Here is a 15,141-nt window from a genome sequence, read left to right on the forward strand (position 1 = left end):
AACTGCCTACCTTCTGATCAGCAAGCCCTAGGCTCTGTGGTTTAGACCACAGCACCACCCGCATCCCCATGGGACTTATATAGGTGTAAGTAATCAGAAGATGGCAACTGAATACACTCTGGCAAACAGTACCACTCTTTTTATAATATTGATATTTTATTGCAACCCATTTCCCATAATCCACTTAAGCCATTTAAGCATTGTTATTATTTTCCCTAGCTGACACTGACTATAAAAATGTGTGTTCGTATTCAAGCAAGCTCAGTTACGGTTGCGCCTGCCTAGAAAAAACAGGAAAACTTAATCCTGGTAAACTGATTAGGCAGCTTTATTAGAAGATAAGTTCACATCACACTGATATAGTCAGCCAAGGCCTGAGATGAATCCCACGTGTCACTGACTATGCTGCACATAGCTTTTAGCCGCCAAAGAGCCTCTTGAGCAGTTACAGTATCTTGGTCCAGCCAGTTCTGATAGAGGCACAGCTTGGTGAATTTGATTTGTTCTCCACGTTGGGCTATGTAATTCTCCAGCTTCTTGGCAAACTCCAGGAGTCCAGCAGGTTTGATACAGTTAGAGCTGTAGGAAAATAGGGTTAGACTGGTCCATTGCTGTTTGCAGATGACATTTGTATAGAATAATGGTTCTTCCCCCATCACAGTAACTACACTCAGAAAACACTTGGTTTCATATTACTATGAATCAGACATTAAACAATTAAATTGTTCAAGTGCTCAAGTATAAATACTTCCCAGCATCAGCTTCAGAAAAGTATACTAACTAGGAAGAGTCATTTTTCTTGGAAATTGACACCTTTCTTTAAAAGTAATTGGTGAATGAATGAAAATACAATTGAGCATTGGATCCTAGTACAGACATACCACTCTTTCCCCCATGCCCCCTCCCCAATAGCGCTGTGTGTTCAGAGGAAGAACCTACCTTAAATCCAGATGACAGATGGAAGATGATGAATCTTCAGAAAAAATGTCAGCCAATGCCACAAGCCTGTGATTTCCTAATAATGAGGGGTGGAAGAAAACCAACTATGAATGTTAGGGAATATATAAAGCACATAATTGCAAGTGGTAAATGGTGAAGCAGCAGCAATCAGGCCTACTCTACTCATGCAGCACAACGCCATAGTAGGCTGCACCCCTTCAGGCAGGAGATTAGGGACATACAATTTTTAATATTCTGCCATGGAAACATGCTAATAAAATGCACCATCACATTGGAGATTAAAGATCTGACCCAGCTTGTTCCTTGCCATGCAGGTTTTAAAATGAGGCTCCTATGTGCAATCTGAAGTGGTGCAACCCATTCTACCACTCATTGAAGAATGAAGTTGGATTCGATATTCTGGCAGTGGCTTATATTCCTTACATAGCTACCTAAGCACTGAATGCTTAATCTCATGCAACGTGAGAACACGTACTTACCTTTGGCAGTCATTCGCAAAGTCTCAGTGCAAGTTAGTCTATTCTTAATCCTCTCTTTCAAATGATTAAGGCCAGTAAAGTGTGGCTTTCCATTAGCCTTCTGTAGTGCCCTGAAAGGGTGCAGTAGTGAGTCTAATACTTCTCATGAAGCATGACTCCTTCTGTGCCAGTGAAGCAGCTGTTTACACCACTGAGTTCTTCCACTTATTTCTGCTGCATGTGTAGACTAACCTTACAGCAGACATAATTCAGCACCAATTCTGTTTCAGATCATTCTGAAACTAGACAATGATTTAAGCACGCAACATAAAAGCCCCCACATATTGAAGGATTTAGCATTCAGGAACCAAGTTAGAAAGGGTGGCTAGTTGGACAGGTGAACAGAAAAAGGACAAAGAGTGCCCTGGGCAACTTTTACCGACTTAGTGTGGCCTGAATTTTGGTAAGCAAGAGGCTACACGTGTCAAAATATAGTTGTGCCTGAAGTCCTCAGCCTATGCCCGTTGGGCTTGAAGGACAAGGGACAAAAGTACCAACGTTCTTAATAGCATAGCATCCCTCCCCAGAAAGGTGGAGGAAGTATTCTAGGATAGTTGCTGTACATACCCAGCCTATTTCCAGGGAGTCTGAGGCTCTTCAGTGTTGAGTTCTTCTTCATGGCGTTTATTATTTCGGACAGGAGCTCAGCAGTGCAGTTTTCAAACAGCCGACAGAATGAAAAGGTGATTTCTATTGCAAGAGAAAAATGAAGATGTTCCTCCTGTCTATGGTTTGAAATTGGATTCACTGCATGCATAGCCCAATGAAGGCAGCACCACAGAGTGAAAGCACAGTGATAATCCAGTAAGGAGACTTAAGGATATACTAATGGACAGTGTATATAAGCACCCTTTTCCTTTCTCTCTAAGCTTTACACCCCTTTTGAATACACCTCTTTAGGTGTGAAGTAACTTTTCCGTCACAATGTGCTAGCTTTCTTTTTCTGACACCACTCAACCTCCATCACTTCAGAGCTATATGGAGTACAGTGGTACCTTGGGTTACAGACGCTTCAGGTTACAGACTCCACTAACCCAGAAATAGTACCTCGAGTTAAGAACTTTGCTTCAGGGTGAGAACAGAAATCGCGCAGCAGCGGGAAGCCCCATTAGCTAAAGTGGTGCTTCAGGTTAAGAACAGTTTCAGGTTAAGAACGGACCTCCATAACGAATTAAGTTCTTAACCCGAGGTACCACTGTATGAGGCAAAATCCAGCTCTTCACAAAACTATTAAATTGAAACGAGTTTTTGAAACAGGATGACCACAAAACTTACAGGCCTCTGCAGAAATCTCCTTCTTGACTGCCTGCAACGGTGGTCGCTGATAAGAGCCAATACCAGTTTGGAGAAGGCAAGTGCATTTAATGTACCTTGAAGAACGGGATCCTGTAGCAGGAGGAGGACTTCTTTTGAGTGGCCAGAAAGGTTGACATCATGAAAGCTTAGCTTCTTCAGGCTAGGGCTGTACTCTGCAAGAGAAACAGGATCTTAAGAGAGAGAGAAATGGAGCCCCCTGCTGCTTACGGTTTTCCTGTTCAGTAGAATGTATGTTGAAGATCTTGAAAAGAACGTTTTAGACTAGTTTAGCTCTGCCTGCAGTTCACACAATAATCTTGTATGCCTCGCTGACTGAGGGCCAAAGATGTTGTTATCTCTTGGCAAATTGCTACCATTGCTGAGCAGCTGTGGAAAGGGCAAAATTGCTTCCATCATACCTTTGAGTGCCTGTAGGAGAAGCCCAACTTCTTGAGGACAGGAAATTGCAACGCTGTCTAGAGAGAGGCTCTGGAGAGACCTTGAGGCCTTCAACACAGGCATCAGGAGACTTGTCTGAAGAGGCTCTCTAGGGAATCTGATTTCAAGGTGTTCCAAATGGCTGTCTAGATCAGGGGGACGGACAACAACAATAATAATATGGTTTGATTAAAGTAGGAAGTAATGAATTAAGGCACATAAAGTGAGGGGAAGAGGGAGAACGCAAGCTGGCTTTTTCCTGAGCCACCACACCATGGTTTGAAGCAGTGGTGAGGAACCTGTCCACATGCTGTTGGACTACATCAACATTATATCTGACCATTGGCCATGCTGGCTGGGACTGATGGGATTTGAAATGAACCTAGGTAAGAAGACTTAGAATCAGATTCCAAATCAGGCTGCATCACTAACGTCACTCACTTCCTCTAGCAGGCCACGGTGTTCTATCTCAGCAGTTGTACCAAAACAGTCAGGAGCTGTTTGCATCCACTGCATCGACTGTGCAGACAGTACAAAAATGAAATGCTTTGCTGCTCTTTGAGGGGGCAGGAGCCTCCTTAAAAAGTGGCTGCAAAATAAGCAGCAAATTTGAAGTGACTAGGCAGCCACTGCAGTGCATAAATGAAAAATTAAATGATCTCACATATGCAGGAAAGGAAAGCGAATGATAAAACATTTGTCCAGAACTGGTCAGTGCATTACCTGGAATCTCTTCTTCAAAGGGTGATGACGAGTCCCAGCTCTCTTCCGGCCTGCCTCGCTCTGTTGCGGTTTTGAGATCAAAGCTGACCAAGAGGGTTTGAAGTAATGGCACAGCACTCAGGAAAGCATGAACAAGATTCATGCAGGGGACATGCGAGAACATGTCACTGATGCGCACCACACGGAGGCGGTAATCGCTGTGGCGAGACAGGGCCCGGAGCCCAGAGAGGATACTGAAGATGCCGGGGCCCAGGCCTGGAAAACACATTTTAAGAGGCAGGAATAGGTGGTGAAAACACACAGCAAGATTATTACATCACATATCACCCCCTGAAGGTTTTTGTGGTCCTTAAGCCCCCAACTTCCAAAGTTGTCATTAAAAGAATGGACTATTGACTGCTCCAGTGAGTCCCCTGCTATGATGCCATGAAGTAAAAAGGGTTTTTGTGTTTCTCAAGCTTCCCATTTTCTATTTTTAGAAAGTTTTTCAAAAATAATAATAGAGTTTTGGTTTTTTAAAAAAATGAAAGCTTTTTACTGATTACTCCTGTAGGTACCCCACTATGATATTTGATCCCAAAAGGTTTTTTGCACCCCTACAAGGTCTCACCCATATCTGCCCATTAAATTTTGTAAACTGCTTTGAGGTTTTCTTTCTACAACCCAAGTGGTGCATAATTTTAAAGAAATGAATAAATAAAATGATTTATTATTATTATTATCTGAATTTAATAATGAATGATACAAAACTATTTAAAACAGGATAGAAAAACTGATGGGGAAGTCTTTAGGAAAGAAGCCCTGAGAAATGCCCCCCTTAACACTTGGCTTACAATTCATTTTGATACACCCTGAACTGTGGGTCAATGTGGCTCTCAAAAGAAAGAAAGAAAGCTGCCTCTGCTTTGCTAAATACACCCGAAGACAAATGTTTGGTTTCTCACTCACCATTCAAAGACAGAACAAGTTTTTCTAAAGACACCCAAGAGCTCAGCAGGTTCCCCAGCATCTGGCACGTATTCCTGGTCAGAGAGATGGAGAACACTTCCAGCGTAGACACACTTCGGAAATGACCCGTTGTTTTCAGAGAAGGCATCCCAGCAGATCGGGTTCCCTCTGTGCAAACTGTACCAGAACTACTGGCAGCCTCTTCTGAGAAATGGGAACAGCTAGCAAGGCTTTCTTCCTCCTTGGCATTCCTCCTTTTGCTACACGGTGTATTCTCCTCCTCTTCCCTCGCAATCGCAAAGACAAAGTCGTAAAGGTCTTCTGACTCTGCGGGGACTTTGTTGCTCCTCTGATGGCAGCTGCGCTTTTTTGCTGTTACAGCTTTACGCCTCTTTTGATATTTTTCCAAAGTAGGGACATCTTGAAATGTCTTTGCTGGGATAAAAGTGACAGATCCCTCTTCAGCACTGTAACTTTCTGAACATGAGCTCTGCTGCATTTTGCTTTGCCTAGAATTGCAACCCAATCTGCATCCCACCGGGGCTTTTAGAGTTTCGCTGCTAGTTCTGGCCAATTCTACTGCATTTTGAAAGCCCAGAAGAGATTCTTGAGGCACACTAGGTAACAGCTTCTCATTCCTCAGATCACTATTATTATGCTGGCCACTGACTGAACTCTGAAATAGCTGCCTTGAACCCCAATGCTCTTCATCTAGCTTTTGGCTCTGGTCAACACATTTCTCTCTGCACAGATGGCAAAGGTTTTCTTGGTCCAGGAGTGTTTTTCCAGGGTGCCAAACCCCAGCACTCATTTTCAGAATGAGGGCTAAAAGTGCTGGGTCAGGGTCAGGCCAAGAATACATAGAGAGGTGGTTCACAGCCCCATGATGAATTAGGCGATGAAGGAACGAACTCAACTGTTGCCTAGTAGAGAGACTGGAGGAGAGGAGGTGACGGAATGTCAGGGTTGTGAGGGAGACAGCCAAGTTTTCTAGGACGCTCTGATTGTGTTTGGCCATCAGCTCTGACACTCCCTCAAGCATGTTGTAGATGGTAAGCTGGGTAACATGCCGCGAAGTGTGCAGCAGGGGCAAAAAGGAAGGGTCACTTAGGCGCTGGTGTAAAGACACATCCAGGATGCCACGCAGCACATTTGAGAAGAAAGTTTCAATGAACTTCTTCCTCCAACACTTGATGCTCTGCAATCAAATTGAACCAAACTGTGATAAATTCATTGCACCACAGTGTCTTACATCACAGTTCCTGCTGATGTGCATACTAAAGGTAGAGGGGGGGTCATGTGATGGTATACATAGTGGGGAAATCCATGAAGATGGAAAACACTCAAGTCTGAGAAAAAGCTATGCTCAAATTCTTCTCCCTGACATCTAATTATCTGTGGGTGAGGATGTTTTTGTATGGAGGAGCATTCATTCTAGTCTGAAGTAGTGTAGCCTAGGTACAGGTTTACTACTTCAGTGAGAACCTCATATTATTTACAGGACAAAGGAAATCTTATTAAGCATTTTAAAGTAAAAACAAAATGGAATATAAGACCCAGATTTACAGGAGTGCCTGTAAATCACATTCTCACTGCAGTTAGGTTACAAAATTGTGTGAGCTTCTGACAGCCCAAACCATACATTAATTTTGTAGTAATTAAAAGGCAACAGAGATCCTGGGCTCCTAATAATCTTAGTAAACAAATTGCATGTGTTCATCAAACCCTTCTCTTTAATTCCTTAGTGTGAACCCAACTTGAGAGCCTAACTTCTCATTTGCTTTCCACAAACTGGAACTATCTATTGTAGGGGCGGGGATCTTCTGACCTGGGCCCAGATGTGCCTCCCCATCCCACTTAATTTCATGCAGCCAGCAGACATTTACAGGGAACTCCTCCTCTGACCCCATACCTTCCAGCAACCACATCCAACCCACCCTGCCCTGCTGGCCTTTTCCTTGGGGAATGGCCACCAAAAATAGCTGCCGCTGGCAGGTGCTCCAGGTACCAACCCTCCTCTTCCTGATTATCCTGCTCTAGTGAAAATATTGCCAGTGGCATGTGGCCCCTGGAAGATTGTCTACAGCAGAATGTGGTCCTTGGACTGAAAAGGTTCCCCACCCCTGGTTTAGATTGCATTCCCATTTACACATATTTTGGAGTAAGTCTAATTGAAACTAGTTAAGATTGATCCAAAACATCATCACAGTTGGCAGATATAAAATCCATTTAGCCATGAAGGTGGAAAACCCAGTCGTTTCAGGTATGTCAGCTTTTTAGTTTGCCTCCTTAACCTACCTCTAATCTAGAAGGTCTTGTTTTCATTATGTCAAACCAGAGCTTGCACCATATAGGTTGGGTTGAGAGACCTGAGGAAACATAACACATACTTTAAAAAATTGAATATTAAAATGTAAATCTATACCGTTAATTATACGCATACGGGTAAAATTTATAACTAATCACACCTAACTTGTAACATAATTAAAGCAAGCATTCCATCTCTGATGAAAGCACCAGACTTCAGAATAGCTGAAGCTGCAAATTCAGTGTCAAAACTAGGCTTCAAATGTAAACACTGAGACTTGAAATTATTGCATAGGGGTTTTCGTTTATTATAGAAGTTATCTGTTAGGTTATTCCATTTTGCACACAGGAACCCTATGCTGAAATGACATGTACTCAATCCAACAAGCCCTCAGTCAAACTGAGATGAAAATCAAGACAGGCTTCACGTTAAAATGCATTATGCACTCCTTAAGAATCATTATCCAGATACTTTAAAGGGTGTATCTTGAAAAGTGGATTTATTAAATTATAATAGGAATATCTTGATTTCTTCAGCAAAGGTTACAAAATTGTAAGGGAGCTCATGATCTAGGCCAATCTCCTAACACCTCCTGTTGCAACAATTCCCAAAATCCAACTGAAATAAATTTGGCAGCAGCATGAAACTATATTACTTGATATCTGCCCTTGTCCTATGAAGCTCAGACTAACCTTTTAGCCTGAGAAGATGGTGAGGTTGAAAGAATGACTAGTCCACTGCCAACCTGTAACCATGGATTTGGACATGGTTTTAGTTGGAATATAGGATATGAAGCTGCCATATATAGATTTAGGCCTTTCATTTTTCTAGCTCAGTATAGCCTATAAAATGACTGACACCAACTCTCTGAAACTCTGGTTTCAGAAAGCTGGTGCCAATCATTTTATAGGCTATACTGAGCTAGAAAAATAGCTCTGGTTTCAGAGAGCAGCATTTTCTAACCCTATGTCCAGTTGCCAGGTCTGAATCTGGGACCTTCTGTATATGCTCAACCCTGAGATAGTAGGAACGTTAATCCCTTCATTACTGTACTTCTTGAGTTCTTAAACTAAAGTATTGTATGTTGTCTGCTGCTCAAAAGGTTCTGATAAAGCTCTTAAATACCATGAAAAATAGCTTAAAACTATGTCCTGAAACCCATCTGCTTTTGATCAGTGTAGCTTATTTGTGCTGTTGAATTCAGTAAGTATATTGCCTGAAGCTGCAATCCTATGCCCTTATGCTGTGATCCTAACCCCCACTTACCTGAAAGTATGCTCCAGTGAATTCAGTAAGTTTACTTCTGAGTAGACCTAGGATTCTGATGTTGCTTGGGAGCAAGCCTCCCCGAAATCAGTAGAGCAGACTTCAGAGTAAACATGCACAGGATATGCAGTTCAACACATTTTACCCTTGTCAAGAATGGGGAAAAACCACTTGACCCACTTTATTGACACCAGAGCAACAGACACTTGGGAATATGGAGAGCAAGGATTTGTCTCAACCACAAAATGAATTAAGCACACTTGGTGAAGTGTGAACAAAATAAACTTTTTAAATGCACCAGAGAGAAACTAGGATAGCAGAGAACAGTTTGCTAGCACTATTGTATCCCCGCCTGTCCTCCAGACCAGCAAAGTAGCTCACCCTTTTTCACAGCGGTCTCCTCAATTCGCTCCAGGTAGTAGATGTTAAGCAGAGGCAAGATTCCTTGAAGTATCGGACCTGGAAGTGCTTTTGCGGGGAGAAATCAAGAGAAAGCTGAATTTCAGTTAGAGAAAGGAGGGGTTTCAGGTGACGCGGCCTATTTAGAGTGCCCCGATTCCTAGCGTCCTTTACGATAGACCCTCACATTTAAGAGCGCCAACACAATAACTCCCCGTAAATCCTAATTCGGGAGAGATCAGAGCCAGTCCCAGCTGGCTCCCTTTCCTCTCCTTACCCCAAACCTCTCTCTCCACGCGTCCCATGGCGGAGCTGACTGCCGCCGCGCTGAGCTCAAACAGGCTGAGGGGGCTCCGATCAGAGATCTCTTCCGCAGACTTGGCCTCCATACTGTTCAGGCTCCTGCTCTACTCAGCGAGAACAGGGATGGGCTACGCCATCTTGGGAAGGTCACTCATTGTTATGCGGACGTATGATGCTGCCATACTGAGCGGGTCGACTGTTTCCCCGCAACTCCTCCTCCTCCCCCTCGGCGCCATTTTAGCGGAACTGGCGGCGGCCATCTTGGTAGAGTCACGAAAAGCAATGTGTACGCCGGAGGACAACGCCGCCACCCCGCCCGCGTACGTCGAGAAAGGGAGCCATCTGAAGAAGGTCGTCGCCGTCGGAAAGCGCGCTGTGAGTGGGCGGGATTTCCGCCGAGGTTGCGGGTGACCCTTCGGCGTCCTTCTGGGGAAGCGGAGCCAGGCTTGAGGGAGATTTGCGGCGATGGGGTGGCAGGATGAGAAGGCGCTGGAGGGCCGGAGCGGGGACCCCGAGGTGAGCGCAGATCGGGAGCCGGCGAGGCGAAACATCTTTGCTCTGGCCTCCGGGATGCGGGATGGTGTGCTTTCCCTCCCCCTCCTTCCAGCCTCCCCACCTCTGGGCCTCCCTCCGGGTTTCTTTTCTTTTTCGTTTCTTCTCCTCACTGAGCGGCCGTTGGAGACCTGCTCATAGCTTAGGCTGCAGCCCTGAACGTACTTACCCGGGAGCAAGCGCCGCTGATCGCAATGGGACTTGCTTCCGAGTAGACGCTTATAGGCCTGCCCTGTCAATGGGCCTTCTTCCTTACACGGTCCGAGTGCCGTAGCGGGTGGGGTAGAAACAGCCATGGGCGAGATGCCTCCCTCGCCACCGGCTTCTGGGTTTTCCAGAGCTGACCCATGACTGGAGGCAGAATTCAGTCTTCGTTGTGTCTCCTGTCGACACTCCCCTGCTTTCTTCCTGATACTCGCAGGTTAATCTCTCTCTCTCTCTCTCATGCCAGAGGCCCTCTTTTTATTATTCCTCTCCCCCCCCCCATCCTTCCCTTCTCCGAGTCATTTTTCCTCCTCGCATCTTGCTTGTTCTCATTTATTTATATTTATTTGTCACCATCATAACAGATAGTGCCAAATATCTGATCTCCGTTGCCAAAGGAAGCCCAGAATGGAGTACAGTGAAAATTAAAACTTAACAGGTTTTCTTTAAGGTCCTGACTTCCGTGTGTATATGTGTGCACACACGTGTTCTGCTCTTCAAGTAAGAGATCAGCGGTTTCTACCCCTTCTTTTTAATAAGTGGTCTCTGCCAGAGGTTTGCTGTTTAGTATATGTGTTCTGCCCAGTGCCTGATGTAATATTCTGGTTGCAAATATTAAGTATTATACAGCTGCTGTTCTTTTCAGCATTGCTACAGTTCATATCTTGAATTCCACTATAACTGTATTTGTATGCTTGTTGTGGCTGACTGTCCTTTATTTATCCTGTCCCATATTATGTTGCTTCACAGTATGTTCAGTATACTGCTGCCTCTGACTCTCCCATCAGTCTTTACCACATCCGTTTCTCAGTTTGTTCTACCCATATCTAAGAGGCTTTCTTAAATAAGACCCTCTGTGACTTAGCCTTATTTCCATTCTGCTCCTTGACACCCACCCTTGTCAGGATATCTCCAGTGCCTAAAGAGCTGGAGCATTTCCCATGAGTTTTGATCTGGTTCTAGTTAAGCCGTAATTTCCCCTCAGCATTGGGGGCCTATTTCCACAGCAATACTGTGGTCACTATACCTCTTGCCACCAAGTCCCTAACAGGTTAGAAAGATGCCTAGTGAAAGGTTTAAAGTCCAGCCTGTTAAAATGTACATATGCATTGGTTTTGAATATCAGTTTGAAGGGACCCTTTTAAATAAATATCTAGGAATAACAGACAATTTTGTTATAACAGACATATATATGTGTTATGAAAGAGAAGTTGTACAGTACTACATAGCGGAAATGCAAATAAGTGGAATTGGTTTTGATATGGTTAAGTATACTCTTATTATAGAAATATCATGACACTTACGAGTCTATTCTTATTTTCTTGCATCTCTGCCCAGGAGGAGGAGGAGGAAGAAGAGCTTGTGGTAGGTAAACTTTATTATGATGACAACGGGGAAAGATTAATCCTTTGAGAGCAGCAGACTTCTTAAACCCTAGTCCATAAAATGTCCTATTTGTATTTAGAAAACCAGGGAAAGGTACAAAAGGCTGGGGGTAGGGAAGTACAGGCATACCTTGTTTTATTGAGATTTGCTTTATTGCGTCTCACAGCTACTGTTCCTTATGAGGACCTGGAGGCAGCTGCAGGCAGCCTGACCACTTCCAGGGGAAGGAAGCCCCCTGATGACCTTCTTCAGGCCACAGGAGTGGAGCTAGCTAGGGCTGGAACTGAGGTTTTCTCCCTCCTGCTCCTGCAGTCAGGGGGGGGGCATGGCTTAATAGGCTACAGTATAGTGGAAACATGACTTTTATATACACTTGGGAAACAAATGGTTTTGTGTGATTCACTTTATTGCGATATTTGCTTTATTGTGGTGGTCTGGAACTGAACCTGCACTGTCTCCAAGGTATGCCTGTACTTTGGTTCAGAACTAAAAGTGCATTAGTTAAGTTTTAATACATAGCTACTTTGCTGTAGAAAGGTTATTTGCATCACATTTTGCCATACAGAAAGTGCCATTCACATCCTGTCTGTCTTCAGGATCATAATGTTTAATAAGGGATACTTATAGTGACAAATAGTTTTGAATATCTCTGGAGTCCCACAACAGTTTCTGCATATGTATACTTACTGGCATAGGAGTACATATTGATTCTGGCAAACTTGGGTGTAGCTTGCTTGCTTTCCCAACAGTATATAACTTTTACCTAGGCACTGATAAGTCACAAAATGATAAATCAATACACAAATTGTGTTTGTCAAGTGTGATACAAGTGCTGTTTCTTCTCCATATCTATTTTGAACCTTTTATATATTGAGATGTGGTGTAGTACTGCATCATAGGCTTTCCCTGCTTTCAAATACTGCAGTTTAGGAGGATATTTTTCAAACACCCACAACTTGGTTTTGTATGTAACTTAACCATAACATTTTCCCCACAGTCTAGCGCAAGAATGAAAGCCATCTGGATTAGAATCCATATACAGGTTCTGCACCTCATTTAAGTTAGGCTTGGTTCACATGCTCCTTATTTATAATCCTGTTGTGGCTCTTGGTTCTACCTTAGAAAAATGATTGTAATTTACCTGACTGTAACACTAAAGCTGGAAGTGTAGAGGTAGAATATTTTTACAACAGGACTGTTAATGCCTGGCATTGTAGATCTCATCATTTGTATGCTTGTCATTATCATCTATCCAGGACAAGTTATTGCAAGCTTTTATATTCTAGCTTGTGGTGGTAAAGTTGAACCTCTCTCTTAGCAATCACTCATTTGCATTAACTGTGCTTATTTTATATCTTCCTTTTTGTCCAGGATCCTTTAACTACTCTAAGGGAGCATTGTGAACAGATTGAGAAATGTGTGAAAGCTCGGGAACGTTTAGAGGAGTGTAATGCTCGAGTGTCATCCAAGTCCCATACAGAGGAGAAGTGTACAGAGGAACTCTTTGACTTCTTGCATGCTAGAGACCATTGTGTAAGTTTGTCTCAGAGTAATTTCTAAGTGTGAACTTTATTTTGTGGCCAAATACCTTATTTCTCCAGTGTTGAGCCACAGACACTTTATTGAACATCAATATAGATTGAATAACTGAATTGAAGTACTATTTTGAGATTTATCTTGTGGGTGTGGAATTACAGTGGTGCCTCGCAAGACGGAAATAATCCGTTCCGCGAGTCTCTTCGTCTAGCAGTTTTTTCGTCTTGTGAAGCAACCCTATTAGCGGATTAGCGCTATTAGCGGTTTAGCGGCTATTAAAGGCTTAGCGGCTAAAAGGCTATTAGCGGCTTAGAAAAAGGGGGGAAAGCGAAAAAAATCGCAAGACTCGCAAGACGTTTTCGTCTTGCGAAGCAAGCCCATAGGGAAATTCGTCTTGCGAAGCGCATCGAAAAACGGAAAACCCTTTCGTTTAGCGGGTTTTTCGTCTTGCGAGGCAATCGTCTTGTGGGGCACCACTGTACACTGTCAGCTTTATAAATTAGTTTTTTAGAAATGTTATTAATGATTTCATTTCTACACAGCTTTATATTTTAAAGGGAAAATCTCAAAAGCGGTTTACACCGCATTAAAACATCAAATAAAACAATCCAGAATAAAACATTACTGAAGAAGGTCAAATATATAGTATATATTCAAAGCAACATTACTAAGAGGAAACTAAGATATTATCTTTTTAATATTCTTTATTAAAAATATAAAGAATTATAAGACAAAATAAGAAAAAAAGAAAACATAAACTTACAAGATTTTTATAACAATATCCTGAAATAGTATCTTAAAAATTATCTTAAAAATTTGTGAAATATTGGCTTGTTGCTTCTAAAGTACATTTTTCTGTAACCAGCTTTCTTGATTGTAAGTAGGCAAGAATATATTGTGCGATAATGCAGTTGGTTCCCAGAGGGAGCAAAACAGTAGCCCTCCTCAGGTGTTATACTGAATAAAACGTGATAGCTTTGCCCTCCATTCCATTTGATTGCCTGTGGGAGTTGAAAGATAAATTCCTGAAGTGTTTTCCATGGTTCTGAAATGTGTGTGGAGTCTCGACAAGCACAGGAGGCTCCCTGTTTCAAAAGTTCACCCTCCCCAAATTGGTGGGAGATGGGAAAAGTTAAGGGACAGAGCTAGTACACTCATTCCAGCTTCCCCCATCACATATTTCTCTTGGGTATAATGCCTAAAGAAGGCTATTAGGACTAATGTATGTGTTGCTAAAGAAGCTCCTGTTAATTTAATTTGTTCATCTTTTGGTTTTTTCAGGTGGCTCATAAACTCTTCAGCAAATTGAAATAAATGTTAATATAAGCCTGTGTCGTCCTCATGCATAGCTGATGAAAACCTGAGTGTTCAGTTTGAGTAAACATGCAGCTCTGCACGTGTGATATGAAAGTGAATGCAACTAGCTCTGTGGTAATTCTGGGAGAATTTAAGAGTTGCCATCAGGATACATCTGTTATGTAGAAGATTTGTGGCTGCTTAACAAAGTGTTTCTGTAGACTTCTGATATTAAAGATATTTCCTGTCAAATGTGAAAATGTTTGCTTGTTATGACAGCCAAGACATCTTAGCATGCTCTGAAGTTAAACATAAAAAATTAGGCAGTTTAGTAATGAACAAGATCCATTTTTTCATGACATTGAAAACTTTTAATTGCATATAGATCTTCAGAAAACAGCAACTAATATCCTTAATAGTAACTGTGAGGGAGAAACCAAAGAGGAGGTCAGAACACATTTATGTATAGGTGAAAGAAATATTGGAAAGGATGTAGGTGGTTAGGCAGGTTGTGTGTGGGGACGGTATGTGGTTTTAGGGTCCTAAACAATATAGTCCTGTGTGTGCTGCTGGCTACCTCCTCTTTCCACAATGTCCATTGCTTTCTCTCAATAATATGCATCTTCCTATTCCTTTATAGTAATTGTGGGAGGTAGAATCCAAAATTTAGAAGAGATTACAGATTAGAAGAGATTATGTAGATATGTTTACATAATAATATGTGCGGAACCTTTCTTAGTGAGATATATTTTTAAATGGCATTCTGTCTACATTATCACACATGTAACCTGGAAGCTTGTATGTAATCTTTCCCATGCTACACATGGTGCCTATGTGGTGTCTATCCCAGCTGTATTTGCAGCTGCCTAGCAGCTGTGTTTGCCTGTAAAGCTGGAGACATTCCTATACCAACATCAAACTTACATTGAACGAATCCTAGGAAGGAAAGAACTCCCCACTGTGGAAGATGGATGCAGAATCAAATCAGTTGAGTTCCTACACTAGCTG

At 42.6% G+C, this 15,141-nt stretch overlaps 2 protein-coding genes across 3 annotated transcripts; one reads left to right on the forward strand and one right to left on the reverse strand.

Moving 5' to 3' along the window:
* Positions 1 to 310: 310 nt before the first annotated feature.
* On the reverse strand, positions 311 to 9,373 carry LRRC41 (leucine rich repeat containing 41). 2 transcript variants are annotated; one of them, XM_081193148.1, is made up of 10 exons: positions 9,134 to 9,373; positions 8,839 to 8,925; positions 7,182 to 7,252; positions 4,884 to 6,081; positions 3,936 to 4,190; positions 3,194 to 3,358; positions 2,849 to 2,947; positions 2,046 to 2,168; positions 940 to 1,015; positions 311 to 579 (listed from the first exon to the last, which is right to left on the reverse strand). In XM_081193148.1, exons 1-10 carry the CDS (start codon positions 9,243 to 9,245, stop codon positions 345 to 347), a joined length of 2,421 nt encoding a protein of 806 aa, XP_081049274.1. In that variant the 5' UTR covers positions 9,246 to 9,373; the 3' UTR covers positions 311 to 344. The 2 variants fall into 2 exon arrangements, with proteins under 2 accessions (XP_081049274.1, XP_081049275.1); XM_081193149.1 differs by lacking the exons at positions 8,839 to 8,925; positions 9,134 to 9,373 and adding an exon at positions 8,458 to 8,813.
* Positions 9,374 to 9,540: 167 nt separating this feature from the next.
* On the forward strand, positions 9,541 to 14,385 carry UQCRH (ubiquinol-cytochrome c reductase hinge protein). Its single transcript, XM_081193263.1, has 4 exons — positions 9,541 to 9,675; positions 11,254 to 11,280; positions 12,673 to 12,834; positions 14,119 to 14,385. The coding sequence occupies exons 1-4, from the start codon at positions 9,625 to 9,627 to the stop codon at positions 14,149 to 14,151; spliced, it is 273 nt and encodes a 90-aa protein (XP_081049389.1). The 5' UTR covers positions 9,541 to 9,624; the 3' UTR covers positions 14,152 to 14,385.
* The last annotated feature ends 756 nt before the right edge of the window (positions 14,386 to 15,141 follow it).

The sequence above is a fragment of the Podarcis bocagei genome (assembly GCF_964188305.1).
Source record: "Podarcis bocagei genome assembly, chromosome: 5".
NCBI classification, from domain to species: domain Eukaryota; kingdom Metazoa; phylum Chordata; class Lepidosauria; order Squamata; family Lacertidae; genus Podarcis; species Podarcis bocagei.

Excerpts from the sequence above, each read along its gene's own strand:
- LRRC41 (XM_081193148.1), bottom strand. The coding sequence starts at position 9,245 with ATGGAGGCCAAGTCTGCGGAAGAGATCTCTGATCGGAGCCCCCTCAGC. Across the intron at positions 3,359-3,935 it reads CTTTGAAGAAGAGATTCCAG|ACAGCCATTTGGAACACCTT; the intron begins GTAATGCACTGA and ends CCCCTGATCTAG. Across the intron at positions 2,169-2,848 it reads ACAGGATCCCGTTCTTCAAG|AAATCACCTTTTCATTCTGT; the intron begins GTACATTAAATG and ends CTCTTGCAATAG.
- UQCRH (XM_081193263.1), top strand. The coding sequence starts at position 9,625 with ATGGGGTGGCAGGATGAGAAGGCGCTGGAGGGCCGGAGCGGGGACCCC. Across the intron at positions 9,676-11,253 it reads GCCGGAGCGGGGACCCCGAG|GAGGAGGAGGAGGAAGAAGA; the intron begins GTGAGCGCAGAT and ends ATCTCTGCCCAG. Across the intron at positions 11,281-12,672 it reads AGGAGGAAGAAGAGCTTGTG|GATCCTTTAACTACTCTAAG; the intron begins GTAGGTAAACTT and ends CTTTTTGTCCAG.